We start from the raw sequence: 22382 nt of genomic DNA, 5'->3' as shown, positions 1-22382 counted from the left end.
TTAGAGAAATGAACAGGCTCACTCCTCTGCCTGGGTAAAGTTTGTTATTTCATAGTAATTTTAGGTATCAATAGTAAAAGTTGCATTCATCTCTAACGAATATATCCAGATACTGAGTTTACACTGTGCATTTTATGTACTAAATTCTCATTTATTTCCCTGTGGATAATGATGCGTGCAAAACTTTTACTTTTATCCCACAACAGTGAAGTATTCAGTCTTAACAGGCTCCAGGACTTTGCTAGCACTCGACAATACAGCTTGTTCCACAAACCTTCTTTTTCACACGGGTACAACTTGAGAGAAGTATGCAAGCAGAAATTGCTGGGGAGCTGCAGTCCTGTAGGCAGTTTGACGAAAAGTTCCCGGTTTTGCCCAAGCTGCTGCGGGCTGGGCTCTGCGGAGCGCTCCCCGTGCGGCGCAGCCCTGCGGGGCGGCGCGGTGACAGCGCGGTGACAGCGCGGTGACAGCGGCGGTGACAGCGCGGTGACAGCGGCGGTGACAGCGCGGTGACAGCGCGGTGACAGCCCCTTCCTCCTGTGTCTGCAGCCCCCCAGGGCTGCGGCGGCTCCGTCACTCGTGCTGGGAAGCTGCGGCTTTGGGAACATCCCGGGCGCTGTTTGGAGCCTTAGGAACCATTTTGACTGCAGGGCAGATCTGAACTTGGGGCGGTGCCTGGTTCGAAGTCTCCTGGGCGCAATGTCTGTGCTGAGGCTTTGAGACAGAGAACAGAATCCTCTTGTGTCATTTAAGCATTAGGTTGTTTCATGCCGCCTGATTTTTTTTTTTTTTTTTTTTTTTTTTTTTAAACAAGAGTTCTTAAAAGATGCTTTAAATAATGCCCTTTGACAATGTTTGACAGCTACTGGCTAGTTTAATGTGTGCTGGAAGACACCCACTTCTTTTTATTTTCTCAATACAAAATTATCTTGGTGTGGGAGCTTGGTATACAATAATAGTTTATAATTAAAGGCTCGATAAATAGCACTAACTTGTGTGACAGTCAAAACAACAAGTGTATGATGGTTAATGTAAGCAATTGATCCGTTGTTTTTATAGGTGAAAACTTCAGTCAGAAATGCTAAATGTGGAGTAAGCTGCCGTGTTCTCCCTGACTGGGTGCTATTCCCTCAGCATACCTTTATAACCTTACTTTTTTTTACCAGCTTTCTGCTTGTGAACTGCTGCCATTAGAAGCTCAGTAGGAGCAGAAGTCTGTGTTAATTTGCCTGACTGTAACTGCACAATTAAAGCAGTTTATCAGCGGGGGTTAGGACAATCAGTGTGTTCTGATGCTTCATGTTATAAAATTACTTCTGTTGTTCAAACAGATACTGTAATTAGTGCATCATTTTAAACTGGTTTTCTGCGGGGCTGGCTTGGAGTTTCATCTGATAAAAACCTCTATTTTTGGTACTTACCTGAGCACTTATTTTGTTTGCAGGCCTCATCTAAATTAACAACTTCTATTGAAATGTTGGTATCAGAACTGTATCGTTCAAATACAGGTTTGAGGACGGATGCGTTGTTTTTCAGAATTTTTTCTCTGTTTTTTATCAGCCAATCCTGTCAAGACCTAAGATTCAGTCACAAAAATGGAAGGAGGAAGCCCCAGTTTACAGTTATTACTGTAAAGCTATCATTTAACACACAGATGAGCAGGTTGCTTCCTACCAGATAAGAAAGATGACTGTGTTTTGTCCCTGGCACATGCATAATTGGATTTCACTTAAGATAGTTTCATGAGACATGGTAAGACAGTGTTTTAAGGGGCAGTTATGTGTTAAAATATGGTCCTTCACCACCACCTCCTTTTCCCAGCTACAGCACTGACCTTGTGTTGGCACTCTGTAGCCCTTCATGGTTGCAAACTCCCTTGTCCAGCAGAAGATGGTGGGGGGAAGTGGAGAGGCATCTGCTGCATCAGCATGTGGCCTGAAAGGCTGCTGTGGTGCTGGGCCAGTCCCAGAGGGAGCAGCAAGGGCCTGGCAAGGGCAGTGAACCTTAGGAAGTTGTTACACTGCTCAGGAAAGGATGCAGCAATACAACAGTAAGAGATTATCCAAGGGATTTTTGCTTCATTACGTCTGGACTTCCCATGAATACGGATCAGCTGATGTGGAATTATTTGCAGACTGAGTGGTTTATTCTTTGCACAATGTTACAGAAATCTCCTGTCTTCTGGATTTTTGTTTTGAGCTATCTCTGCAGCAGAGAAGCCAAGAACTTTAAAATACAGTTCTGTAGCTCAGGTTGGCAGAACAGTTGCAAGAACAGAAGTTTCATAAAACAACACAAGACAGACAACTCTCGCAAGGTTGGGAGTATATGACTTTAGGGCAAAGTACATTCCTCTAAGATTCCTCTGACTTGGTTTTACCAGTTCAGCTGTGTCAACAAAAAGTTGTAAAGTAAGATGTAGACTGTATTGAATGGTTGAATAATGTTTCTTTTGGACTTACTAGTTCAGATATTGTTGCATGGCTACAATACATATTATGTCTTACTTAAAAATACTAAAATTAGATCAGGACTGGATCTTATTTGTGACTTTTGAGTTAAATTTAAGTTCAATTTCAGAATTATTTAAAATCAGCATATTAGCTTTATTTTTTTTTTTAAATTCACACAGCTTCTTTTAAACTGTTATTTGAATTGTTTTTGAAACTTTGATATATATGTGTGAATGTTTTTGTTGGTGGAAAGAAATATTCACCTAGACCTACCATCAATTTTAATGTAACTACAGAGCAATTTATTAGACAAAATATATTGTGAGATTTTTACTAAGTAGCTGAATTTCTTCTCTCATCTTACCTCCTCCATTTGACTCTGAGAAATAGCTATGAGTGATTATACTGGTTTTTCTATCTTAGGATATTTTTAATTAAAGTTCTTCGTGTACTTGAATTAAACCTTTGTATCATTTGAAGGACTAAAGCTATTCTGATGCCTTTTAATCTTAGTGTTCAATTTGACATTATATGAAAACATTCTTGCCTTTTACTCTATCTTTTCTGTGGTTTTTGTCATTCAGTATGGAGACCAGCTTGCTTAATAGGTTGGTGAAAACAGAATTTAATAGCCTATCACTTCAAGATGAGTGAGAATACTAAGGGTCATTTTCAACACTTGCTTGAACTGGTGACTTTACTTCTTTAAAAGTTCCCTGCTGTTGGTACTGAGCTGGTTTTGTATCTTTTTAGTGGCCTACATTACAGGAAATTGTATGAGATGGAGTGGAAAAAAGTGCACAGAATGGAAGCTGCACTTTTTTATTATTATAGAAAAGCCCATAGCTTTCTGAAAAAAGTGCCATGTGGGAAAGTTGCTTCCACGCTTACCACATTGTATGCATTCTTTCATTCTTTCTTTATTGTCTAACTAATATTTCTCTGGGTGCATATAAACAGATACTAGTGTAGTATTTTTTCATTAGTGTTTATTTCCTTTTTCTTTAATGGTATTCTGACAGTTGGAAGTGACTGGATCCTACTTCACCAGTTCTTAATTTGTCAACATACTTTTCGTCAGTTGGCTGTACTGTGAAGGTCTTCAGGTTGAGAAATAAGATCTGAGGGGTTTTTTAGTTGATGATGAAATATTTTTGGTGACTTTCTTTGTGTTGATATTTTCCTTTTCCAACATTTGAATATTTTTTCAATTTCAGTTAACCTTGACGCTTCTTTCATTTGGGTTTGAAGTTGTTTGAAATGTATTGGCTAGATAGAGAAGAGACTTCGTACTCTATTCTAGAGGAGTTTTCAGTCATCTGCTTTGTGTAGCTTACAGAAGGCTAGTAAGATGCTGCCTCAGTCTTGTTCAGTCAGAGCTTGAGGAATTAAGAAGAAAGCTTTGGGATGGGGTATGAAGTGTAAATAGCAATGGCCATTTAGGCCCAAGATGCAGGAGGTGCAAGAGCACAACTTGAAGTTACTGTGGTATGGTGAGGTGTGTGGAAAATATGAGATACAGTTTTACAGTGAGCTGGACTGCAGTAGTCCCTCTGAAGGAATAACCTTTCTAATATTTAAGTTTAATTTTATGGATTCAAGTCAGTTGCATCCTTTACCTGCTTTTCTGCTTCCCCCTAAATCCCTCCCCAAGAAAATTCCTGTAGCTGCACTACTTTTTTTTTCTGCAGCTAAATTTTAAGGACTTGTAGCAATATTTTTTTTTAACTACCTAATACATTGACCCTAATAGCGAGATAAATATTGAGTAGTCCATTATTGTACATAGGTACTCTGAGGATTAATGAGTGTATATGCACAGGCAAGAGAATGAAAGCATATCTGTCTACAGAATTAGGCTATATTTAAGGATACTGAAATTTCTGCCAAAGAAGGACCACAGTGAAATTTCATCTGCCATTTATGTTGTCCGTAATGTTCTTTAATTTAATAGACAAGATAGTTTGTTTATAATTAAGCTTTCCTAATATTGCTGTTCCCCATGGTTGTGGCGTAAATCACTTTACTTTGTAGTTCATCTGTAGTACATCTTCAGTCTCCATCTTTCATGTATAATTCTTCCATAGACAGTCTCTGGGATGCAGGAAGACTTCACGCTGCCAATTGCTTCTTGTGTATGTAGTAGAATTTTGAATATATGCAATTGAATTCCTTTTTCCCCAAGTCTTAGTCAGGTTTTCTGATTTCTCTGATGCTGTTTCTTCCTTCAGTGTGCGTGCCCTTCCTTCTGTGGTAGCAAATGTTTCTTTCCCAAAATAATTCTCATGGCAATTTCTATTACTCCTGACTGGTTTTTCAATAGGTAGACCTGGCAACTAGGCTGAATGGATCAACAGTTGCTACTGAAGGACAAGGGGCAATGTGCGCATTGAAAGAAAAGAAATTATGTTTAAACCTAAGAAAAAGCTTTTTTTTTTGTTGTTGGGAGTGAGCACTGGTTGAACACTGAATAGGTCTCCCGGGGGAGGGGATGGAGTCTCTGTCCTTGGAGATATTTAAATCCTGGCCCATAGCAACATGCTTGAGCTGACCCTGCCCTGAGCAGGGTGCTTGGATTGGATGATATTCAGAGTCCCTTCCCACCCCAGACATTTTCTGAATCTGTGAAGTGAACTGGTTTGTCTTATCTGCAATTCACTTCAAGACTGCCACATCTTTTGGTTTCTTTGTACCAAGTAATGCAATGAGGCAAGTTCTAGTAATTCTTTCCTCCCCATCTTTTCACCATTTTCTCCCCAAAAAATTCAAAAGAAAACCCTAATCAAGCTTTCAAATCTTGGACTATATTTCATGAGTCTTCAGAAAGATACCTTCCTACCTGTGTTCCAGATATATACAACTTTGCTGTTCAGGCTTTGCTATAACAAAACATGGTTGAGAAAACATGTGTTCAAGACTTGTTGCACAGAGGACTAGTTTAATATAAAGATTTTACTTGGGGAAAAATGTTTCTCCAAACCATCCTGTTAGGATGTAAAAGGAGAATGAGGTAACATAAAAAATGGTAGCTCTTAAGTGCAAGAGGTTTGCAGATTACCTCTCTTTCATGACTGTAACTCTGTGTTTTGCACCTGACTTTCTGTTGGAAGGAATGAGCTAATAAAGACCTGAATTTCCCAATTTGGATAAAACCAAACCCGTAAATAATGAAATATACATACTGGTATAACATTCAACTAGCATTCTCAATCAAAGACATTTCTTAGAAAACTGTCAACCCACTAAGAAAACCATCTTGTGAGACAGAATGGGAGCGCTGGATGAAATCATAACCCCAGTGTGTTGAGGTACAGAAATTGGAAGCCCATTCCAAACTCTGTTTTTTCTTCTTTTTTAAACATACTGCAAAATTTTATTCTTCTTAGCCTTTCTTTCAGTCTTAGAATTTGGCTTAATAAATAGCAGTCTCAACAACAGTGCTTTTATTACTGTGCTTTATGGCAGTAGAAAAGCTTATCATAGTCATACATTACTTCAGTTATCTTACTGATAAGCACTTTGTGTGATTGCTTGTGCTGTGAGGTCTCACCCTACTAATACCTGTGATTATAAACCTGTTCCACACACAACATGTTCCACCTAAAAGTAAATTAGGGGGATAAAAAAAATCTTCAATATAATTTGTTTGTTCTGTATGCAGCTTGTTAGTCCTATTTGCAGCTTTTTGTTCTCTTTTTAAACTGAACAAAAAATTCTCATGCTGCAACAGACTTTGGAGTACAGTGCCAATACTTGATGTAATATTAATCTGAAACAAGTTTTGGAGACTTTGCACCATATTATTTTCATTATGAGAGAAAAGGATACACCACCATAAAGCCCCTTTATGTTTGCCCACACTATTTATAAACGTGGTGCATGGTGTTTAATGGTGGGGCATGGTAGCTAAAACTGCATTTAGGCATTCCTTGTCTTTCAGGAACAGAACTTGCTGCTTTACTTGGGAACACCTTTCCTTCTTATTTGTTCCTCTCGGCCTTTTAAAATTTGTTTTGTTTTGCCTCCTGTGTTACTATAGTTGTGCAGGTTTCTTGTGTCTGGTGTTAGTAACCGGGACCTTTCCCATTCCAACGGTGAGTCAGTGCAAGAAAAGAGGTAGTTGCACATTTCTTCCTCTGCCCTCTGCTGGTTTAGGAGCCTTCTCTCATTCTTCATACCTGTAACAAATTATTTTATATACTACCTCATATTGATATAGCTTGTCACCATCTTAAAAGAAATCAACTCACTCCTGCTTTGGATTACAAAAAAAAAAATTAATGTAATTCTTTAAAATGTAGTAGTGGAGTTTTGATCACAATTGAATTAATAAGTTGCAACTACCTTGTCACAGACAATTCTTTCAAAGATTACATTTCAACAGAAAGCATGCTATAACTCAGCTGCACTTTGCATCATGTTCTGTATTATATCATAAGTGAGAGTTATTTTTCTTTGTTTCCAGCTTCTGAAATCGGCATACCTATTTTCACAGCCACTTTGTTAAAAAAGTCTGCAAAGATAACATTAAAGACAACAGAACACACCACTGTATCTGATAGTGTGGAGTAGTGGATATATGCACATTACATACATAGTGAAAAGTAGTTTCAAAGTACTGATTCTTTAACATAAATTTTTCATACATCTCTCATGGTTCAGTTCCCCCCCCCCCACCCCCCCTTCATTTTTATCCTTGTGTATTCCACAAAACATTTCAGACTTAGCTGAATTAAAAATGAAACACTCTAAGGAGCAGCGCTCCCTCAGGTGTATATGAATATGAGGCACTGTAAACATTTGTTGGTATTAAATCTTAGAACATTTCCCTCAATATATTTGATTTCCTGGAGGAATTTTTCATGAAATTTGGGGGAAAAGACACATTTGCAATAAAAAAAAGGCGAAGTTGAAGTGTGAATTGTGGTTAAGCCACAAGGGTTTATCTTACAAATAGGAGATTCTTCTATTATACCCAGTTTTTTAAATTTTAAATAAGTAGGGTTTATGTAGTAATTTTTACAGATTCAAAGTTGTAATAAGCTTTTTTTTTTGAGGCCCCATTTTTTTTACACTTGTTATATTATATTTTAAATATTGTCAAGTTTAAATGAGGGTTCATGAAAATTTAGCTAGCTTTATTTAGTGTTTAGTAAAAAATGAGTTGGGAAGTTTCTTCTGTGTTTTGTTTCATTGTCTTATTTTTTGGAAGACTGGGTACTCAAATGTGTTACTTAAATTTATTGGTTTCTGTTGTTTAAAATTGAAATGTTTTGTTTAGCATGCTTTCCCTTTCTGAAAACATTTGTAATATTTATCTTTGGGATTACTAATGCTGTGGATGTGATGAGTACCTGTGTAATGGTGACCATCTTGTCACTTGCCCTTATGTAACTTCAGTATTAGCCTTGTCATCTCCTCCTCTCTTTTCTTCATCCAGTGCATGCAGCTCTCCTTTGAAAATGGCAACTTCTGTTTCTTTTGGAGTGTTTGATTCTTTGAATCTTGTCTTCATGAGTATTTGAAAGTGATTCTTAACACTGGAGTATTGCTTTCTTGTTCTTTGTCGTGATTCAGATGGAGTTTCCATGTCTGGTATCTGTTTCAGTTTTCTTCAAAAGACAGGTTACTTAACCACTAGTGTGTCTTAACTGTTTAACTCTTGGAAGGCTCTAAATAATATTGAAAGTAATACTGTGTTTGTATTCTTGTTCTTTATTCATCTGGAGGAAGTACTCTTAAGATATGTATTGTAATCCTTAAAAAATATAATATAAAGCAGGAGGTTCTAAAGCAGAAACGAAACCCCAAAAAAAGGTATTTTGAAAGCTAAGTTCATATGATATGAAAGTATGAAGAAACATTGCTGAAAATAAAGTTCATACTATTTACAGAATTGAATTTGTCTGCTGTTTGTGATTGTTTTATACAGAATGTAAGTGCTTCATAGCTTCCATGTTTTAATTTTTTTTAGGAAGAACAGAATCGAGGCAAGCCCAACTGGGAACACCTGAATGAAGATTTACATGTACTTATCACTGTGGAGGATGCTCAAAACAGAGCAGAAATAAAGCTGAAGAGGGCTGTTGAAGAAGTAAAAAAGTTACTGATACCTGCAGTAAGTATTTGTATGCAAGCCTTTGATTTCCATTTTCAAAAGGTACATTTGAAATACGAGTAATTTGCTACAGGTGTAAGAGTAAGCCTGCAGAGTGGCATCCTAAAAGGAAGTTGAGATACTATTTTGTAATACTCTAGTGATCTTTAAACTGCCTCATCCCAGATTGAATTATTCCTTAGAAGATAATAGAGAGAGACTTTTTTGAAAGAGACTAAGAGACTTCTTTTTTTTTTTTTTTTTTTTTTTTGTCTGAGATACAGGAAATAGTTATCACCTTTAAAAGGCAATGCTGGACTGTTACAAACACTGCTTTTCTCTCTTTCCTTCAGTGTTAGTATTCTTCACTTGAAGGCTGGGGAACTATGACATGCTTTTATGTTTCACTTCGAGATGATTCTGATACTTTGAGAAATAAGGGCATGTTTTTTTAGATCATCCCATAAACATTTTGCAAAGAGAACAAAACCCTTTAGTATCAAACAAACTTTGCTGTCAGTATACTGGGGGAAAAATAAAAGTAGTGAAACTGGAAATGGTAGTGAAACTGGAAAATGGTTGTCTTTCTCATTTCCTGATAGTATAAACTGGGTTATGAACATCTAGATGACTTAAATACTTTTTCAGAGACCAGAATTACCCTGTGAGAGCCCTTCTCTTAGATGTTCTCGGTATTCTCACTCAAAGCAAGGTCATTCAAGTGTGGCTGTATAGCGCATCCCATGCCATTAACTTGTATCATCTTTACCACCACTTTTGTGCCCCTGTAAAATGATAAGAATAAATTAGATATTTTTCTGTGGTGGAAAAATTTTCCATATTACAAGGAAAATTGAGACTACCTTGTGAAAGAAAGTAGTAGGTGGTATTAAAATGACCTACTGATTTTGGGTACTTAGTAAATGCTAATAGATGCTGGCTGTGAGGAAACTTGTGGTGACACATGCTGTCTCTCTAAGCAGATTTATTCAGAAGACATTTTTAGAAATTACTAAAGATAGGGAGAGAGACTTAATTTCTGAATTACCAAAAAAATGCTAGAATATTAAGCACGAGGTACGAAAATCGTGATTTAGATCTCTTGACATTGCACGTTGTCAATTTCTGAAACCAGCAGTCAACTGGAGAAAGTAGATCTTCAGAATTTACTCACTTACTAAAGAGGCCTTGAGCACATTAGGATTGAGTTTATAGTCAGGATTTTTATATGGGCAAATTTTGAAACCCTTATGTTCATTCTTTAGCTCCTGCAGAGCTAAAGTTTAGAAACACAAACTTCTGTGTGAATTATTTTTGTTAGGTTCATTCTTCTACCTCCCCCTTATTGCTGACTAATATGGAGGAAGGGTCAACTTCAGGATGATAGGTTACAAACCCCCAGTATGTCTGAAGTACTGATGTGTGTACTCTCTGTATGTTTGTGCTAGGCTTGTTTTGTGGAGCTGTGCGATGCGTGTGTTCTGAGCCTCAAAAAACGTAAGGCATTAGTACTTCTTTCATTGTGAAAGTGACAGCCAGCTCTTTGTCTTGAAAGCACTCTGCCTCGTGTAGTAGCTTAATCAACTGGGGAAGCACTGTAATCCTGATTGCAGAAATAATTGTTTTTCCCCTTTAATGAAAAATAACAACACAGGGCTAAGTATTGTCCGAATAGAACATCGCTTGAAATACGCTTTGTCAGTTCACTTCATTATCATCTTTATGTATTATGCATAGGCATAAGAGATTTGGGTGGTACATATTACTTGCACAAGAGTTAAAGGTCTGTTGGCTCTAATTTCTCAAAATTATGCCTTGCTGGAACAGGTATGTGTGGTGCATACTAATGAATTAGTATGTAGGTGAACTTGGGTTTGTACTACCTATTGCATCTGTTCAATTAGTATAAAAAATGGAATTGTGTCTTCAGGCAGTTTGAGAGCTGAAAAATTCAGTTTAGTGTTAAAATATAGGAATTGAAAACTTATGAGGGAAGTCATAAACCTTCAAATAATCAGGGTAAGCAGGAAAAAGGGAAATCCTAGTGAATTACAACAATAGGAGTGAAACTGTGGCTGTTGGAAGATTCTGAAGATACTGTAAAATGTAAGAATGGAAAAAGTAAAATTCCCTTTCATGTGGTAGAATACCTGCAACTATTAATGTTTTCAGATAAATGTCAAAGGATTGAATTGAAAAAAAAAAAAGTTACGTGTTTCTATTCTGTCGCTGTCCAGCTTGATTAAAATTTGAGACTGTGTAGGAGAGAAGACTCAGTCTCATCTTGCCATACAATGTGAAAATGCTTTGGGTTTATGAGATAAATTTCAGAAACATGTTAGTGTTCTAGTGTTCAGAGATGGAAATTAGTTGCTAATTTTTTGGAATGATCAGTTATTTTTTGTACTCAAGATGTTAAAAAGCCTAATTACATTTTCTAGCAACAGTGCAGAAATAGGCACATTTCTTAAAGTAGATTTCTACTTGAATGTACTTGGGTGAACAGAGACTATTTCAGTACTAAAGTGTGTTTCTTACATTTATAAATCCGGATCATTACTGACTTTTTTTTCCTTGTGGATGTGAATTAATATTTTTCCCTTTTCACTTTCTCTTGCATTTTACCAAAATAGTGATATAGTCAAGTAGTTTATCTTTAGAAATGAAAAGCACAACTTGAGAAAGATTGGCTGAACAAGCCATTTTTTTTCTCCTTGAGGAGAAAGGCCAACATTTTTTTTTCATTATTACTCATTTGTAGTTAATTTACATTTCTTCAGTATGAAGCAGTTTTTTAAACATTTTTGGCTGTAGTTCAAGTTCCACAGAATTAATTCTTTTCCTCTTCCCATAGCTCAGTGGGATACTGGTCTTTATCTACACCTGCAAGATCATACAGTATTACTTCTTTCATGTTTTTCTTCAAAAAAAGGAGAATTAATAAAGCAGTGTGCAGATTTTTGGGATCACATCAAGTACTGTCCTTATGCCTCCTTCTGAAGTGAATCCTCCAGATCATTGATTTCTCTTTATTGTGGGAGCTTTGAGAGTTGTTTATTATTTGCATGAGTTAAGTGAGGCTGGGTGGTTCTCTTGCAAAGGAAAGGCAAAAGATGCTCTGGATCAATTGTTCACTGCAGAACAGAAGAAAAATCTCAGAACCTGGTTTGGAGGCATACATAATGAAGAAGTATAGCGTACCAAACCAGAGCATCATTAAGGGTTTGAAGTTGTTCTTGGAGCTCCTGGGCTGTAGGGCTGAACTCCTCTGCCAGAAATGTTAGAACTTCTGTGTTTTCTAAGAAATGTGGAATAAGTGTTTCTAGCTGAATGAGTTTATCTGGATATTCCTTGCATTTTACAGATGACCAAGTCTTGTTTAATTGCTGATTCACCTTTATACTAGCTGCTTTTGTAAGGGATGAGGCACATGTGACAGACTTCAAATTACAGACAGATACTTTTTATTTCTTTTTTCTTTTGATTCCACGTGGTTTGTTTCTGAGGAATAGATTGTATTTCTGGTTTCTGCTTAGCTATTCTAAGTTGGTCTGGAATTGGTGGTGTTCATATTTTTTTATTGCTTTTCTTATGCTGGGGCAGCTGTAGTTTTACTTGGTTGCTGCCTCCATCTTCTTGGAAGAGAACTACAACACAGAATTATTCAGTGATGTTCCCTGTCAAACTTTGTATACCATTTGTCACTACTGTGTAGAATTTTACAGTTGTGATGGGTAGGAGATAATGTTTCAATAGAAGGTTGTTTCGTTTTGCTCCTATTTTTGGATCTTTCCCATAAAAGTGATTTTAGACTTTTCAGTCTTGAATATCTTTAAATTTAACTGAATGGGAAAGTAAATGTGCTGTATACAGCACATTTTTACAAATTGGAGCATTTTTTATCGTGGTGCTCGGTATGTACTCATTCACTAACTGTTCTCCTTCTGTTTAGTCCCTGTTACCAGAGATGTTATTTTGATGGTATTTCTGGTTTTAGTCACACCTATATATTACACATTTTCTTTATATAAGAGGAGAGAATATTATGAAGGGGCAATAGTATTGGTAGACTGGTTTAATTTTCACAATTCACAGTTATTCACAGTTGAATAAGCTAAAATAATTTCTTTCTAAAAGACTGCTTTCAGCAAGTGTGATAAGGTGGGGCTTGATTATTAATTAAGTGGATTTCTAATACTTTCCTTATAGGCGTGGTTGTAAATTTTCCTTATGGTCTATTTTCAGCTACTTAGGGTAAACTGAAGGATGTCTTAATTTTGACCCTGGGAACTTTGTGTGCTGTGAGTTCCATCACAAAATACAGAGAAAAAAATTAATTTAAGAATGTTTGACCATACTTTAGCCTTAGTTTAAAAAAAAAAAACATAGTTAATATTGTAATGCGGTACATAATTTGTTGCTCTGTAATTAAGACTAGCAAAATCTTGACATTTGAAAGATATTAGAAGATTTCATTTTTTATTAGCCATCTAAAAAGCCACAATAAATTCTGCATGCAAGTTTGACTTCCTTGAATAGCTCTTTCTAATTCATTCCTGCATGGTGTGTTGGTTTTACATTTTTGCTTTCACAAGTGAGAATATAGCGCTGCCTTGCATAGTTTCCCTGTTGAAATGTTGGTCATGCTGTGCAATCCATTGTTTGCTGCTTATTCAGTTCAAGTAATGAAATTAATAAGTGATACAGTAGCAGAAAAAGGATACTGCTGTCCTTAAGAGCATTTTAGGAAATTCCTACGTTATGCCTGTTTTGTCAGTTCCGATACAAGTCTCTCAGGGCAAATGATCAGACAGGAAGCTCTGCACGAAGGACAGCAAAGCAGCCAAATGTCTTGGCAGTGACCACTGGATAACATGGTAAACTTTTTGATGTGGGGGAGAGGTGATAGTGCATTATTTTTAGTAGCATGAAGCGGGCTTAATGTTTCCATGGCTGTAAGATCTGAGGGCTGCTGCAGTCCTGCCATTCCTTCATGATTTGCTGTTCCTGCTTCCTGTTTTGCATCAGAAAGCCCTGGCCTTCATCTGAGGGTGTGGTGAGTCCATTTGGTACAGAGCTGAACCTCACTGAAGGACTTGCTACAGAGTCATGCCTGGTTTAGCACTGACAGAATTGATGGCATGAGAACAGGCAGATAGGGGAAAATATTACTGCAGCAGACCACCCTTAAATAAATTTCTGTGAATATGTTCACCTGCAAATAGCATGAGAGTAAAATATCCTGCTACAGTGAATTTCTGATTATGGCAGTGAAAAACAATAGAAGATTATAAGTGTTCCTCTTTGTGTATTCCACTGTCCAGTATGTCTAGTCTGTCATGCAAGTCTGAGTTTTAAAAATGAGAACAAGAACTTCTTACACCAATTCACATAGGAAGTGTTTACATGTTGTACTTCATATGTCACTGCAGTGTTCAATTTTTATTTTACATTGGTATTAACGAAATTATTTTGGGTCAGCTGCAAGAGAAAAGTAGCTCTATGCGTCATTGTGTATTGTGATGGAAACTCTAGACTAGTGGTTCATTGCCACCAAAATAGTATCTGTTGAATGGAAATGGGGTTTTGAGACCATATTTACTACAGCGTGTCTTGATGATTTTCAGCTGAATTGAGATAACATATTGTTAAATTTGTCAATTCCCCTGAAATGATTGTCTTAGTACAAAGGAGAAAATTAGAATTGTTCGTCAGAATATTGTTCAAGGTGACAGAGCACTGGAACAGGCTGCCAGGAGAGGTTGTGTAGTTTCCTTCTCTGGAGGTATTCAAAACCCACCTGGAACCTGTTGTGGGGTGAGGATTAGATTGTCTCTTGAGGTCCCTTCCAAGCACAGTCATTCTCTTATTCCATGATGAGAATAATTTTGAAAAGAGATGTAAAATGTGCTGTTTATATTATGATTATAAATTTGTTTTCAACTTTCCATTTTGAGAAAGTTGACAAATAATTAAATGGTAAGTACAAAATTATGATGATCTGTGCCCTCACATGTTTCAGTTGATTGTTTTACAAATCTGGACATAAAGTCATGCTGAAATTTAACTATGTAAATATGTCTAGTTTTATTAGCTTATAACTTTAGATAGCAATTTGTAGGGATTCTTGTTCCATCTAGGCTTTTCTTATACTAATGGAAGAAAGAAGCTTCTCCAGCAGTTATTTCTAAGCACATTAATCCAGGTGTTTACTCTGAATCTTCTGGACATCTCTGATGGCTTCTAGAACTCAAGGAAATTAGTTGTGCCTATATACAGTTACTGTTGAATACCCTCTCTTTTTCCCTTTTTCTTCTTCTCCACCACTCTCTGCCTTTGTTTATTTAAAGTGTTACAAATGTATAACTTGAGAAATGGTAGATTGAGTTTTTGGAAAAGACCTTGGGAAACTTAGAAAATAGTCTCTTCTCAAAGAGAAACAAAGACACTCTGTTGCCTGAAACTCAGTAGGTACATGCCCTTCCAAGGAGGGATTATGCATGGATTGGGAGCTCTAATTAGGTTCTGCATGGGTTTTGTCTGTCTTCCAGAAATGTGCCTAATCTATTAGGTTTTTTGGTAGACATAGTTGTGGAAGAAAAAATGGTATTGACCTATTCTGGTAATTTTTGTGGTACCTGTAACTTTTTAAATTTTCATCCCATTTTTATAATTTGCTTCCTTTAGTCTTGGCTGTTTTCCCAGTGCTTCCTCTAGTCATTTTTCTTCTTTTTATTTCTTCTTCCATACTTTTGTTCTTTTTCTGTGGATGATCCTGGGACAGAACATGTAAATTTGGATCTTTCTATAAAATCTTGTTAAAGCATTTCTCCACTTATTCAAAAAGCAGATGATTAAGATACAATTCTCCTTGTCTGGCCATGTTAATGAAGATGATGGCAAATCCTTCATTTCTAGTTACAATTCAGTTTTGGTTGGTTGATTTTCTCTTTTGAAATCTCAACTTTATACCAAAGTGAAAGAAATGGTAATTGTAGAATTGTGATTCCTGGAGAGATACAGTGTAAAGAGTAGGAATTTGTTACCCTGCACTTTTAACACATTTTAACACTTATCACTAGCCAGACTGTATTAAAGAGGTCAGATCACTTCATGTATGAATCACCTTGGAGTGGTTTCTGGAAGGATCTTAGCAATTGCAAAGATTTTTGTATGAAACAATAGTAAAGTAATGAGTAAATATTTCTCTTTTCCAGCTATTTAAAGCATTCCTTATTGCCAGTGTTAGTTTTGAAATCTAGATTTCTAATTATACAAAAGTTAAGTTTGTCATACAGACATCTGTGGTTTAATGCTGACTGATGATTTACAGTCATCTAGTTGCTCTACATTATTCTATTTTGACATCAGACAGAAAATTCTAACCTGTGGAAAAGTGCCAAGAGTTTTTGGCCTACTATTCAATAGAAAACTTAAGTGTTTCTATTTTTAAACAGTTCAGAAATACCTGAGCTTTCAATGGGAGGAGTAATATGGTTTCTTTTTCTTTCATAAATTGTTTATAGGCTAAGACTTTAATACAGGAATGTTATAGATACTGTTGGCAGGATAAACATAGGTGGGCATGATATAAGAGATTGGAGTTAATTATGTTAAACAGCTTATATGATTTTGGACTAGGCCATTTGTAACATACTATTAAATTGGAGAGTGGTAAACCATCCTGTAAAGTGATTAGATTAGATCTTACTGGAAAGTTGCATTGGGAAAAGTATTTAAGATTCCATCAAGTAGTATATTATATTTCTTGTGTGTTGTTGGAAATGGTATGGGTTTTATAAATTTTTATCTTATATCTTCTATATTTAAATAAGTATTTTAAAAGCTCTACCTTATTTTCAAACTTACTTTATTAATAGGGATAGCTTAATGAAAACAGCACTGTCTTCTGTATTTTCAGCATTAACATTATTAGCTAATTTTTAATGTTTTCACAGCATCTCTATATGTAGTAAATTATGTTTATCAGTTTGAGCTTTCGTTGTAAAGTCAAATGTGTTTTATATTCCAAATAATTTGGAAGTACTGGATAGAAGGGAATTTCAACACCAGCAAATCTAACAAAGTCAGAGGTCTCTAGCATTATATCCAGTTCTTTGATATTGCAGCTTTTTATAAATGGATTGGAAGATGTGAGGTTTTCTATTTGACCAAACACAGCTGTAGATACTAAGAATTTCAGCTGCTTTATTTATAAATAAATAATTCTAGCCTTTGATAGATACTTTGCTACAGCCTCCAAAATGGTACATTACGTTACAAATCCTTTTTCCTGAGACTGAAAAAAATCAAAGCCCCCAAACCACCATTTGGAGTTGGCTGTCTTATGATCATTTGAAGCAGTTTTCATGAAGAGTAATTTTCAGTCATGTAATTGCATACATTGCTGTGCCCTCATCTTAAAATCTTTATGATTCCTTCATTCTCTAGCCTGTGTCCTAGTTTGAAAATGGAATTTTAATTTAGACTACCCTGACTTTCTTGGCAGCTATAGTAACTATACTGATACAGTTGTACTAAAGCAAGCGAATGACACATCAGGTGAAATTGAACTAGAAGATGGAGTGGGGATTTGTCAAATGTGCACATGGTTACTTTAGTGCCTTGGTGATGGAAGTGGGCAATTCCAGTTCCTTGCTCAGCCTTTTGGCTGTGTTAGGTAGTGGGTGGCCTTGTTTTTGTCTGCTATTCTGAGGTTTCACTTTTTTAATAAGCAGATCTGTAGCTTCTAGGGTCTTAAAGGAAAGTTTCAAAATAAAGCTTGCTTACTTAGTTTGTTGGAATTAACAGTCAAAATCATTACTGTCAACAGACATCAGATGTTTAGAATAATAAAATCTTCACGTATTGTGCAGAAAAGCTGTTGGTCGGAGTCTAATCACTTGTTTTAACTTGGAAGATAAGTTCTGAAAGACCAAGGGAGCTAAGAGGTGTGTCTGGATTTCTCCTGGTTTAAATCCACTGTAGTATATGTGGTAATACTGTGCTAATCTGATTTGTCAGTTAATAGTATCCTGGCATTTGGAACAGATAGACTGTTGATACAGGTTGGGAAGAACACTTTTTTCTCAATGCCTGCAAGAGCAAAGCCTGTATTTGCCTTTCAGTAGTTATTTCTGCGATTGCTGGTTAATTTCCAAAGAAGGTGGTTGGGCTGTGGAGGGAGACTCCCTTAACTGATCCTTGCAATATCAACTCCTCTCCTATTGGATGGTGGAGAACTCTTCAAAGAGTTACTTTATTACTCATCAGCAAGGAGAGTTTCAGGAAATCTCTTAATTTTAATGATAAACCAAAGGTCAATCAGATTCAAGAAAGATAAACATTAAAAAATCAGGCTTTTAAAATGCATCAGGTCATAGAAACATTTGTTTTCTCCTATGATAGCAAAGGTACTTTAAATAATAAACCTTAACTTTTTCATCTGTAAAATGTGGTGAGAGTACCCTTCTGTTTTTTTAAATACTCTAAGAGGTAAATCTTTACTTACCAATAAATATGGGAAATGTCATTACTGGAATGCTCTTTCTTTTGTAGCAATCTGTAGTTTTAGAGGTGGCTCTTGGAGATAGAAGAATGAGCAAAGTTTTTATTACGCTATAGGATTAGAAATTGCAGGGGAGACTCTGAAGGTTCTTGGTGTTCATAAAAAGTTGTGCTAATAAGTGGTTTCATTGATTTCAGTTTAGAATCAATTCAAAATAATTTTTTTTGTGTGTGTTGCATAAACCCAAATTCTGTGTATTGCCAAAATATTTTTATGGAGGAACTTTTTTAACATTGTATATATGTATCTCCAGCTATTTTGCCTTTGTGCTACAAGTAAACTAGACATTAAATTATATGTCTTGACTTCCTTACAAAGTAAACAGGAAGATCAGCAGTTGTGCAGAATCAAATAGAAGTCCTGCTCAACTGGACAGCCTTAAAGGAACTCCGCCAGTATCATATAAGAAAATGTCATCCCTTGTTTCCATGTAAATCATTCTGCACTGCTTGGAAAATAAAGTGAAGCATATAAGACACTAAAGCTGACAAATAACACAATTTATTCTTATTATGTCATGCTATATATTTTACAGCATTTAAAAGCAATCTGTTTGTAGAATTTCAACATAGAGATGATAGTAGTTTTTAATATTTTTTTTTTCCACTACTGTCTGTAGGATTTTTTTTCAAAGATCCTATGTGGCTTCAGTAACAAGATCCCATTAGGATTAGTAGTACTTCGTACATCTGAAGTGTACAGACTCCTCTAAAAATCTTACTCTAGGTTACTTCTAAGAACTTGAAAGATGCACAGTTGTGTGCATCCATGGTTTATGCTTGAAATCTGCAGATTGATTTTTACTAGAAGTCTCAAATTGGCTTGGAAGCTTTAGAAATCTTTGCTAGGATAACATTTATGATGATGTAGTTGAGACCTAATCCCCAACATACTTTAGTGCTGGTTTTATTTATTTCATTTCAGTCAATTTCTTCAAATGTGAATCACACATAGGCTTTCAGCCAAATATTAAGATTCAGGGGAACTTAGGAAACTAGATATATGATTCCATGTCATTTAATGTAAAGCACCTGTAATTTAAGGCATGGCTTCTCTTTCTAGATTCAGCAAACTCTTTCTGATGGAAGTGTGTATAGTAGAATCATGAGGGGAAAAAGAAAATTACTTATTTTGGTGTTTTCATACCAACACTTCAGGGGTTTTTTTTGTTTTTTTTTTAACAGGCTTTGCTTTTTATTTTCATTTCATTCACAGAAATGTCCAAGTAGAATCCTGTTTAATTAAAACAATTTATTAGCAGGGAACCTTAACTGGCATAAGAACAGTAAACTTGTGACATTTGGCTTCTCCAAATAGCTTGTATTTCTAGGCAAGCTTATGTAAAGAGTAGAAAAATAAAGTTTTTTCTTCAGAATATCAGCCTGTTACTTATGATTTTAAAAAAGTAATTTCAGAAAAAAACCTAGTTTGATAGTTGTATTTATAGAAATCAAATGTGTCCATATTGCTCTGAAAGATTAGTATTAATAGCATATGTTACCAATCCAGACAAGTAAATATTACAGTTACCAATCCAAACAAGTAAATATTACAGTTAAAAGCATAGAAATAAGGGTTTAGTGTGGATTCTGGGAGAATTTTTTTTTTTCTTTTCAAATTATCTTATAACTGCTTCTCTATACAGTTACCTTTTCACTTTACTGTTGTAGCATCCTTTAGATGTTGGACTTATTAGACCAAATCTTTTTCTGGCTTTTACCTTAGGCTTATGGCTATACTCCCTTAGCTATGTCAGGATTCTTTTTGTGTTTCTGGTGATTAAAGTTTCTTTTTCTCAAAAGCATGTGCATGTCTTGCATTTATGGCAGAGAACAGTATCTGTCCTATCTGCCACATAACCTAGATTTAAGAGAGACCAAAAAAGGCACCATCTAGAAAGCGGGGTTTGAGAGTTTTTCCACGTAGTTTCTTGGAAAAGGGATGTTGGTACATGTGTGTGTGCCTTCACTTGTGTCAGTGTTCGTTGATTCAGAAGTATAAATAGATTTGATGATGATTTAAGTCTCAGTTCTGCTTCCTATGAGAAGTACTTAGTGCAGTACAGAGCTCTTCTTTGTCTCTTGATACCTGAAGTGCAGCATCTTAGGGATGCTAGTCAAAGCATGGTTCTCATGTCCTTTTTTGTGTACGTGCAAGTTCTGCAAAAGGGAGAAAAATGTATTAAACCCAGAGTATCATCCTGCTTGGAGAGACTCTTGAAATCCTGAAGGATCTGATGCAAGTGAAATTGCTTCTCATCTCAGTAGTGATGATGACCTTACTCCAGAACAGTTCTTTGTTTCATTAATCTATTCACACTTGCTTTTGGAAGTATAGGAAACTTCTTCCAAAACTGCTTCTGTAAACTCCCCACCAACTTTCCACAATATTTTTTCTGTGTTGCCTTGTTTAAAATACATTGCTTTCAGCAAAGCATAGCAACTTGTATTTCTGAATCCTTGCTGAGTTCTGCAGCCTTCTCTGAAAGATGTTTTGGGGAAAGAATTCGTAAAATCGTGTATGAACCAGTCTGTCACTTAGGTCTCTGTAGTTAACATCCAGAGCTCACACTCAACAGTTTTATGTATTGACTTGCACAAAAACTTCTGCTGTCTTATTTGCTGCTTATCTTTAGATAAACTAGTTGGGTTTTTTTATTCTTGAGACACCCCTTCCTCTCCCCAGTAAGACTCTGACAGTATGTTGTGTCTTAGACAGTTGAAATAGGACCTTCCAAAAGGCTTAAAGCTAGGAGTACGGTTGATAATAAAGGTGACTTGAACTTTTTACTTACTAATTTCATAATCAAAACCAAAGCAAAACCAAATTTTTTGTTGTTTTCTGGTGGCTGATGGGGTAGACAGAAAAGCAAAGGAACAAACTTATTGCAATCCAAAATATGAAGCCATATAGAGATTTCAGATGCTGTCCAGATGGGCTAATGAACTGTTTTCAAATGGCAAAGCAAGATAAAGAAGCATGGGGGGTAGTCTGTGTTTTTACCATCACAGAAAGGCAAAGGAGCTTCTTTCTATTTGTAAACTGCCAAATACAAGTGGATACTACAGTCACAAACTTGAAAAAAATTACCAGAAACCCCAAAATGAAAATTATTATTTTATCGTTTTTAAAGGATTAGTAATAACACTGGCAATAATTCTTATTTAAGTGGAGATGAGTGATATTTCTGTCATTGAAATTTGATGTTAAACTGTTCTTGGGGTAGGATAGGAGTGGCACTCATTTCTCTGTAGAATTTGTGTGGAGTATTTGGGACCATACTGCATTTAATATGCATAGGTGGTGTCTCACATGTAATATACTAATACATTTACACTGTATGTGCAGTGTAAGATGCATTGAATGTTCTATAGGCATATGAAGACCTTATCTAGTATACCAGTAGGCACTTAATTAAAAAATTAATAGAGTTGGCAAATATAATATATGGGCAGGCATAATTAATGCATCAGTATGGTTTTATCTCAAATGCTTCTTACATCTCAGATTAAAGTACATTGTTAGATTGTTTGTATCTGTTGTTTGGTACTAGTCCTGACTTCACCAGCATCCTTATAAACCACTCAAGGAATTGCTTGTAGAGGTCAGATGAAGCAATAAATGGTTTGGTTTGTTTTTTTGGTTTTTTTTTTGTTTTTGTTTTTGTTTTGTTTTTTTTTGTTTTTGTTTTGGTTTGGTTTTTTTCCGGTTTGGTTTTGGTGGGTTTTTTTTTTGTGGTGGTGGTGTTGGTTGTTTAGTTGTTTTGTTGTGGTTTTTTTTTGTTTGGGATTTTTAGGTTTGGTTTGGGTTTTTTTGGGGGTTTGTTTTTGTTTTGTTTTGTTTTGTTTTTTTTTGTTTGTTTGTTTGTTTTTTTGTCTTGGTAGAAGTTGTAGACTGCTTCACTAATTGGGCCAGATGGATCTAACTGCTTTATCAGATGAGTCAGCCTACTTTTTAATGATGTTTTTTAACAGTATGGCTGCATTTCATTAGAAATGTTGTGTGATGAAATCGTCTTTGGGTTTCTTGTTTGCCATTGCATATAGGATTTTAGAACTAAATCTGTTCTCAAAACAAATATGCAGTTGGTTTAGCATATGTCAGTAATTTTTTAAGTGAAAGCTTAACTTACCAAATGTTATGAATCAAACTAATGCAGAATTTAAAGTCATACTTTGAAAAAACAAGTATGAGATGTTAGCTATTCACTTCAGATTAAAAGAGAAATCAGACGATATGTTTTGAAATTAAATGTATTATGTGA

At 35.8% G+C, this 22382-nt stretch overlaps 1 protein-coding gene across 9 annotated transcripts in view; it reads left to right on the top strand.

Annotated features, from left to right (window-relative positions):
* Positions 1 to 22382, top strand: part of QKI (QKI, KH domain containing RNA binding) — a 149560-nt gene that overhangs the window by 91746 nt on the left and 35432 nt on the right. For all 9 annotated transcript variants that reach the window (XM_053972325.1, XM_053972326.1, XM_053972324.1 and 6 more), the window contains one exon: positions 8428 to 8571. In XM_053972325.1, the coding sequence (XP_053828300.1) occupies positions 8428 to 8571 (144 nt within the window). The remainder of the gene's footprint in view (positions 1 to 8427; positions 8572 to 22382) is intronic.

This window comes from Vidua macroura, chromosome 3 (assembly GCF_024509145.1).
Source record: "Vidua macroura isolate BioBank_ID:100142 chromosome 3, ASM2450914v1, whole genome shotgun sequence".
In the NCBI taxonomy this organism is placed as follows: domain Eukaryota; kingdom Metazoa; phylum Chordata; class Aves; order Passeriformes; family Viduidae; genus Vidua; species Vidua macroura.
Note: the sequence above shows the minus strand (reverse complement) of the source record. Positions and strands in the feature narration are given on the sequence as shown.